The sequence below is a fragment of the Copadichromis virginalis genome, linkage group LG5 (genome assembly GCF_057382275.1).
Source record: "Copadichromis virginalis isolate Kocher_CV1m ecotype Utaka linkage group LG5, C_Virginalis_male_GT1.1, whole genome shotgun sequence".
NCBI lineage: Eukaryota > Metazoa > Chordata > Actinopteri > Cichliformes > Cichlidae > Copadichromis > Copadichromis virginalis.
The window spans coordinates 31,243,105-31,252,367 of NC_140622.1; the positions used below are offsets into that span (position 1 = coordinate 31,243,105).

At 40.1% G+C, this 9,263-nt stretch overlaps 1 protein-coding gene across 1 annotated transcript; it reads left to right on the forward strand.

The window, feature by feature from the left end:
* Positions 1–1,816: 1,816 nt before the first annotated feature.
* Positions 1,817–9,008, forward strand: gpr37l1a (G protein-coupled receptor 37 like 1a). Its single transcript, XM_085457320.1, has 2 exons — positions 1,817–2,591; positions 6,240–9,008. Exons 1-2 carry the CDS (start codon positions 1,950–1,952, stop codon positions 7,260–7,262), a joined length of 1,665 nt encoding a protein of 554 aa, XP_085313446.1. The 5' UTR covers positions 1,817–1,949; the 3' UTR covers positions 7,263–9,008.
* The last annotated feature ends 255 nt before the right edge of the window (positions 9,009–9,263 follow it).

Here is a 9,263-nt window from a genome sequence, read left to right on the forward strand (position 1 = left end):
TGTATTCATACAGTGCCAAATCACAACAACAGTTGCCTCAAGGCACTGTATTGTAAGGTAGACCCTACAATAATACAGCAAAGAAAACCGCAAAAATCATATGACGCCCTATGAGCCAGCGCGTTGGCGGCAGTGTGAAGGAAAAACTCCCCTTTAACAGGAAGAAACCTCCAGCAGAACCAGGCTCAGGGATGGGCGGCCATCTGCTGCAATTGCATGGGGTGAGAGAAGGAAGACAGGATAAAAGACATGCTGTGAATAATAACTAACTAAATGCAGAAAGGTGTATAAACACATTGTGCATGGACGGTGACTGAAGGAGCAATACTCAATGCATCATGGGAAATCCCCCAGCAGCCTACACCTACTGCATGTCTGACTACCTGAAGAACTAATAACAGCCTCACCTGTGCTTTGTGTATTTTGTTCATCAGCAAATATCAGATTTCTAAAATACTAACTTAAGAATATTGACAAGGTAAACATTGTTCTTGCAGAGCACTAGTATGGTATTACAGTAGTAGTAATACAGCTAAACAAAAACAAAACTGAGGTAATAGTCTTTGGCGCCAAAGAAAAACGATTACAGGTCACCAGAGAACTTCAATCTATACATCTAAAAACCACAAACCAGGCGAGAAATTTGGGTGTAGTGATGGATGCAGACCTAAACTTAGAAAAACACATTAAGACAATAACAAAGTCAGCTTACTATCACCTCAAGAATATTTCAAAGATCTGATGTCTCAACAGGACCTGGAAAAACTAGTCCATGCATTCATCTTTAGTAGGCTTGATTACTGTAACAGCATCTTTACAGGTCTACCTAAAAAATCAGTCAGACAACTACAGCTCATTCAGAACTCTGCTGCTCGAGTCCTCACTAAGACCAAAAAAGTGGACCACATCAGTCCAGCTCTGAGGTCCTTACACTGGCTGCCTGTCCGTCAGAGGATAGACTTTAAAGTTCTGATGCTGGTCTATAAAGCTCTGAATGGTTTAGGACCAAAATACATCAATGACCTCCTGTCCCAGCATGAACCTTCCAGATCCCTCAGGTCATCTGGATCTGGTCTTTTATCAGTTCCCAGAGTCAGAACCAGACACGGAGAAGCTGCATTCAGCTTTTATGCTCCATATACCTCGAACAAACTCCCAGAAAGCCTCAGATCAGCTGAAACACTCAGTTTATTTAAATCCAGGTTGAAGACTCACCTATTCTCAGCTGCATTTGAATAAAGCACCAAATCCACACTGTTAAGCTTAAATTTCAAAACTTACATTTAACTACTGATTTTATCTACTGTTCTGATTTTATCTGTTTTGATTTTATATACTGTTTTGTTTGTTTGTTAATTAGTTTGTTTGTTTGCTTGTTTTAATCAATTTTAAATCATGCTTTTTATTTGTTTTTGTTTCTAATGTCTCTGTAAAGCACTTTGAATCACCTTGTTGTTGAATTGTGCTATACAAATAAACTTGCCTTGCCTTGCCTAGTAGTGTCTCATATTCTACACTAAACATAAAATAGTTTTTTAGAAAAGGTAAATATTGTCTAGCATTCTTGGATTTCTTGGAGTTTAATATAATTCACTGCATGTGTCATCTTTATCCAACTGTCTGGTGTTTGGACCTTAACTTAGTTTGTTCCAGTCAGTATGGAGCTCTTAAAGAGCGATCTGTGGTCACAAGACTTTTTTTATGACCCCTTTTTTTATTATTTTGAAATGTGTCACCGGAAACTCCGTGTTTTCTTCACGGTGTCTTGATGTTGGCCAATAACAAGTGCTGGAAACTGAGCAGCAGACTCCAAACTTCTCCGTCAGGACTGGAGAGAAGCTGAGCTGCATCACAAACAACTTTTTTTTTTATTTCAGGAGTGAAGTTTTTCTGCAGCACATGTCTGTGACACACACGGATAACACGGAGCAGTTGCATTTATTTAAAAAATGAGCTCGGTTTGGTGTGTTTTGCTCCTCTTTCTGCACTGCGCGGAGCTCCGGTACGCAGCTCCGCTGGAGGCGCAGCAGGCAGAGGATGCTGGCGCACTACCTGCGCGCAGCCAGGCGTCTCTCTCTCCGGAGAGGAGCTCTCTGAACGGGTTTCAAAGTTCAGGACTGCCCGGTGTAAAGCGAGTGGCCCGAGGAGCCAAAGATGGGGGCTTCAGGAAAAAAGAACCGGTTCCCGCCAACAGTTTAGGGCACCCGCGCCGGTACGACGACCCGAGCGCCTACTTCACCACACCGCGGACGTCCCGCTTCACCTCCGCCCCGGTGGGGAACCACTCGTCCGGCCGCGGTTCAGGGCTCCACAACCCGCTGTTCCCAGTTACCGACGGCTCCTACTGGGCGTACGCAGTCATGCTGCTCGCGCTCGTCCTGTTCGCCGCGGGCATCGTTGGCAACCTCGCGCTCATGTGCATCGTATGGCACAACTTCTACCTGAAGAGCGCGTGGAACAGCATCCTGGCGGGCCTGGCCTTCTGGGATTTCCTCGTGCTGTTCTTCTGCCTGCCTGTGGTCATCTTCCACGAGCTCACCTTGAAAAGGTTGCTAGGAGACCTGTCCTGCAGGCTCGTGCCCTACCTGGAGGTAAGGAGGAGGTGAAGGTGCGCGTGAAGGAAGTGTTTTAGTATTTAGCCTACAAGCAGCACCTTTTAGTGTCGTGTGAACACCTTGTAACTTTCACACACCCGAGTTTTACCATGTACCAACTTTTTCCTGTGTTTCCACAAATTCCCTTAATCAATGCCGAGATAAATTGTTTAATAAATACTTACATGTTTATTATAGATGCACTTAAAGTGTTGCCAGGTGAAGAATCTGCGTAATACTTTGTTCAGCTGTTTTACTGAAATGTTTAAATATATTGTCACTTAATTTGTCTTTAAGTCATTTCAGTTTTTTGATGCAATACATTTAAACACAATCGACCTCGATCAAAGTAATTAAGACATCAATAAACTGTGGTAATAAATTAAATAAAAGCTGAAGCATCAAAAAACAAGAAAAGCGATTATAAATTAAACACAACAATGAAAACTGCCTGAAGATACTAAACTATTCAACAATTAAATTCATGATTAAAGAGTGATCAATGGTTAAAACTGAATGCGATGTTGACTTTTCTTTTTTTTAATCTAATGGATAGACTCTAATGTCATTATGATTAATCTTTGATTTTACTGAAATACATTTCTAAATTGTGTGAAATAAGTAAAAAATATCTATGATCTCCTGACTCAATTCTAAATACATTTATGAAACATCAAGTTCTAGGATAGTGATATAAAAAGTTCAGTGATATAAAAACACTTTTATACTCATTTAGTTGATTGGAGGTCATTTTCTGCAGGTAATCTTTCATTGGTTGTTTATTTTAGCATCATCCTCACTGCAGCCATTCAGAATTGAACATTTCTGCACAGATAGCGAGGCAGCGAGGCAAACTTTCACACAAGCATGGAAGTTTTTACAGCTCGTGTTTGACTGATTTTAAGTGATTTCCAGTTTAATAAAGAGACCTCCAGGTCTGATGAATGGCCCGTTTGTGTCTTTGTTCCTCCTCAGTTTCAGCCTTTACTTTGAACAAACGTCCGTTATGGTCTGTTTGGCCTCTTCACCCGTCTGTTATGAACCATCAGGGGAGGCTAGTGTGGGGCCCCAGCATGAAGAGGCTCTTCTTCCTCAAGAACGAAACAGTAAAATACAGAGATGTAGTTTTCAAGAATGGTGGTGTTTATGTGCAGGTGCAGCTCCAAAACTAAGTCTCAGTAATGAAAGAGAAACTGTTGCTAATCCTGATGAATCAATGAATGAACAAAGAAAGAAAAGAAATAGAGATATCAGGCCGTCACTGAAAGAGAGCTCCATTTCTTTAAATGCAGAATACCAGCTCAGGATGGGCCAGCAGCAGCTCAGTTTGGAATTAAAAAAAGCTTTTGTACATGTTTTTAAATCTCTATTTTGAGGCCCAGTGTACACCTGAGTTTAACTGGCATACAGGGAAAAAAGGCTTCCGGCTTATATGGAGGATAAAAGTACAAATAAAGATATTGCTTTAAAAATGTAGTGATTAATCAGACGAAGCAAAAACAGATTAGACACTTGGGATATAAAATGGTATTTAAAGAATGCTCTTGAATATGTCCTCTTTTAGTGTTTAGCCTAAATACAATTTGAGATGCTGACATTTAACTCAGTGGATCTTCTCTGCATCACACAACAGTGATGTTACTTTGATTCGCTGCCTTGGACAACAGAAATTTAAAGAACGTATCATAGAAGACCACCGGGTTTTAAGGACCTACTGAAAAATAGTTTTCATGATTAAATAGTCTTGTCATTATGTAAAATGTCAGAAATGAATGAAAAGCAAGACGGTTACAATTCCTTAAAGACCAAATGATTTAAAGGTATTGGAAGAGGCCTCATTTAGAGGTCAGTTAAAAGCTGAAGCAAGAGCTTAATTTAGATTTACTCTCACTGAGCGATGAATGCTTCAGCACAGAGATAAAGTCCTGCAGCCTGTGGAGTCTTTGTTTTTGGCTCTAAACCAGCTCTGTCCGCCTACACAGCTTCAGATCACTGAAGTGGAGTTTCACTAATTTGTAATAACAGCTTGTGTGAAGCAGTCTTTAACAAGGTCAGGCTGCCGGCCTCCTCTATTCTTTGCAGCTTTACCTATTTTTATGCTAATGAGTGAATTAATTTCTGGTTAATGAATTACTGTTGTTTTGTTTTTCTAAATGCTCTTTTACTGAACAGTACTGAAGCAGGTCAGGCTGCCAGCTGCCCTGTGCTCCGTTAGTTAAACTATTTTCATGCTAATTAAAGCTCTGTGCTAATTATCTTGAGTTGTGTCTTAACAGTCTGAGGTCGTTAAGCACTGACAGAGGGAGGACAAGTCTCTGTAATAATAGTAAGTGTTTCTGGCCAAAACCACCAACTTTAATGGGCACGAGGCACCAATTACTGTCCGCAGTACGAAGGCTAAGAGCTTTTACAACACAATGACCTTTTCCCCCCTCTGTGTGTCCTTTCATTTCTGTTTCTGTGTTCTGAATGTTAATGGAAAGTTGTCTTTGTAACTTTTTTCTTAATGCTTGTAAGATTTGTAATTTAGTCTGTAGCCGGCATAAAGAGCAGAGGAAATCCTCAAACATGCTTTCTTCAAAGCACTGGTTGAATTATATTAATTCTTATTAGCATCATCTTACTGTTTATGCCAGTTTGAAGTAAAATGGTTAAACAAAACAACCTTTAAAATCGTTAATAGTAACAATATTTTGTTAACTATTAATAAATTAGGTATTAATATTGTATTGAACATTTATTAAACATAAAAACAATATTTGGGTAACGTAATGGACCGTTCCATCAGGACAGGACAGATTTTTTTTCTCTCATTAACCGTGTGGTGACTGACTGGGACCTGTTCTGCAGCTTCAGAAGTTTGAGTCATGAGTGTAAAAGACCAAAACATAAATAACTAAAAATAATTAAGAAACATTTGTTCTGTCATGGCTCTGAGCGTAGACCCAAGATTTTGTATTTTTGGACTGAATCAGTTTGTTTTGGGGGTTTTGGAGCTAATATTTATTGTTTTGAAGGCGTCTTTAATCTTCGGTTATTTTTTACGTTATCTGGTCTCTGTTGGTGTTTAGTTCTGCTTATATTCAGATCTCTCAGTCTTTTTAAGTCTTCAATTCCATTTCTGAGTCCTTGTAATGTAGATAACCTTTCATGTGCTGTAACTTCTTTTGACCAACCACCTATCCCACATTGTGAGATGACCTTTTTTTTTAACAGAGCTCAAATGTGTTTCATGTGGCTTACTCCTATATTTTAAGTTATGCAAGCTCAAATATTTCAATCCAGAGTATTTATAGTATGAATGTAAAAAAAATTTCATGACTTCATTAAAATATTGAAGCATTTGTAGAAAAATAATCATCAGATTCTGAAAGGGTCAGGTGGGAGGCAGTGATTGATTTTTCAAGTTGGGCCCAGTGGGGGAATCAGCTACCATGGCTCTTTTTGAGGATAAAAAATCACACCTGGAAACACGTCTACATTATATTTGCTTTTTTAAACCAAGATCCTCATGTTGATGTTGTGGTTTGAATTAGTATATGACTGCAATGCAACTGTGAATGAATGTCTGTCAGCAACTGCATTGATTCTTAGTGATGGCTTATTAATATTATTTTTTTCTGATCAATTTCCTCACTCTGTCAGGTGACCTCTTTGGGCGTGGCCACATTCAGCCTCTGTGCGCTCAGTATTGATCGTTTCCATGCAGCCACAGGCCCTGGGCCTCATCAGACTCCAAAGGTGGAGTCCTGCCAGTCCATCCTGTCCAAGCTGTCCGTCATCTGGGTGGGCTCCATGGTCTTAGCTGCCCCGGAGCTCCTGCTGTGGCAGCTCCTCCAGGAAACTGTCAGCCTGCCGACGCTTCCCAACGACCTACAGCAAAGCCAGCACGCAGGCTCACTGATGGCGGCCTTTAGAGGCCGGACTGAAAGGTTCAAGGTGGATATGTGTGTCCGTGAGCCATCTGTGGAGCTCCCAGAGAGCATCTACTCTCTGGTGCTGACCTATCACGAAGCTCGAATGTGGTGGTTCTTTGGGTGCTACCTTTGTTTGCCACTGCTCTTCACTCTGGCCTGCGATTTGGTGACAAAGCAGGTGTTAGCACAGCGACTACCACAGAAACCCAGCAGCGAAAAGGTGACTATCAGGTGCTCCTCCTCCTCTTCGTCTTCATCTTCGACAAAGAAAAAGCAGCATGTGAGGGAGCAGAGGCTACGCTCCACTGTGATGGCACTCACTGTCTTGTACATCACGTGCAACCTGCCAGAGAGTATTTGCAACATCACCCTGGCGTATATCTCTGTCCCAGTGACCGCTGCGCTTCCGGCTCTGGTTCTGCCAGCGTTGGGTCTGATTGGACAGTTCCTGCTGTTTGTGCGCTGCTCTGCGACGCCAGTGATGCTGCTGTGCCTGTGTCGCTCGCTGGGCCAGGCCTTCATGGACTGCTGCTGCTGCTGCTGTGAAGAGTGCCTCCCTGATGGCAACTCCTCTTCATCTTCCTCTGCCTCAACTGCTGCAACCTCCACCCTCTCCTCACCCACATCGCCTTCGCCAGTCTCCCTGTTTCCTTCCAGCAAAGAGGAGCCGATGAAGAGCCTGTTGCCGGCAGAACCAGCAGTCCATGAGAGAGTGAAAGACTCATCAGCAGCTATTGGGACACCCTGCTGAGGCTCAGAACATCACTTTAAAGGGTTATTTGGGGTTTAATACAACTTGGTTCTTAATTGGTAGTTTTGTCCAACATTTCAGTCGGGATAAGTATAGTCAAAAGAAGGATTTACACCTGCATTAATTTACACTCGGTGACCTCCATCAACAAAAACAGACATGACAGATATGATATGAAAACAGGAACCAGAATGTAGGTGGGTTGCAAAGCAGCTTGCACAGGGGTGCAGTACATCTGAAATTGCTAAGGCATAAATTAAATTGCATGCTTCACATGAGATAGTTGGACATGTAGAAGCATATTAGCTAATCATCAGCTGATGTAGGTTTATCACTATGATCAGCTGATCTGAATGGATCATTACCTGTGTGTAACAATGTTATGCTTGATTTTACTACGATTCAAAGATCTGGGAGCACAGTTACATCACTAAGGAAGGAAGAGTTATCAGTACGGAAGAGAGGACGAGAAAGTTTGAAAAGATATCGGTATCGGGAAAGCTGTGTTCCAGTCTGTTTTTGTGATTTTAACCTTCATCTCTTAGGTCTAACAAAGGCGCTGTAGTGATTTTCCAACTAGGAGGAATTATTTGCACCCAGGTGTATCATTTTACTTTATAAATGCTGCCATTCTTCTTTTTTCCTTCTGCACAACTGAGTCCCATGCAAACCTTTTTCTGCGCTGTTAAGATTTCGAAACAGTCACTAGAAAATCTGTTCAGGTAAACCTTTTTTTCTAATGTGGTTTCTTGTTTGACTGATGAAGAATCAGATCTAAGCAAAAGTAAGGCAATGTTATGAATAAAATCTCAGCTAAATTCTACATACCGAATCGGAGCAAGTGCCCAGGTGTCTAAATACTTTTGGCAATACAGTGCATCTAAAAACTAGGTACCAGTGGTACAACCACCAGTCAAAGTTGTAGCTTGAAGCGAATCTGTGAATTATAGTGTGTGCTGACAAATGTTTACTTTTTTCTATTCCAGATATGTTTGATTAACTTGGAGGTTTGTTCTCAACTTGTCTGATCACCTGAGCTTTTTGATGTGAATACAGGTTATATATAAACTGCCATTTCATCAGCGCTCAGCTTTTAGATTCGTGATTACACTGTTATTGCAGGTGGTTAAACTTAGGGACAAAAATACCAAAATAAAATCCAAGTCGTTGTAAATGGTTCTTTACGTTTAGTCTGTATAAACTTGGGTAGAGCCACTGTAGAGCAGAAGTTTGTCAGACTAGCGTTAGGTAATTATTCAGATTATGGAGCATGTTCTAGATGGATTTAATTGATATGCCAGTTATTAAATGATATGTCATTGTTTTATGGTACAATTTACATTTCATAGTTATTGATAATTGTCTAATTCCCATTCAGGATATTTGCATCACATTTTCTAAGTACTGTATCAAAAAGAAAGTCATTTGAGTTTTGGGGGATTTTTTTTTTTTTTTGTAAGGCATTTAAACTGAATATGAAGAAATACAGCACCAGGACAACTACCAGCAGACTGATATTTTTCAACAGTTATTTGTTTTTTTTGTCTGTTCCTTTTTTAAAATATGTTATTTTACTGTTATTCCTCATACATAGCTGATCTGCACAGGAGACATCAAATATGTGGATACATAAAGTTCAGGTGGTACAGGTTCACAATGGGATCAATCAACATGCAGAAATGTGAAACAAAAGTTTGACTTTTTTTACTTGTTTTATTATTTTGATTGAATAAAATACATTTTGAAAAAAAATGTGTTCTTTGTTTCTTTAATATCTGGCATAAACAACAGCAGACAGTAGACAAAACTATCCATCAATGACTTCATTTATGAAGAGAAATTAGTTATTAAGATAAAATGGTTTTGATTTTATTTTTTTTAATAAGCAAAAATAGCAATTTGAAAGCAAGACATTTATGAGGGTGTTTTATTTATTTTTTTCTATTAATAAATATATTGAAGTTGTATCAGTTTGCTGTTTACATCCTTGTCATTTGTGTT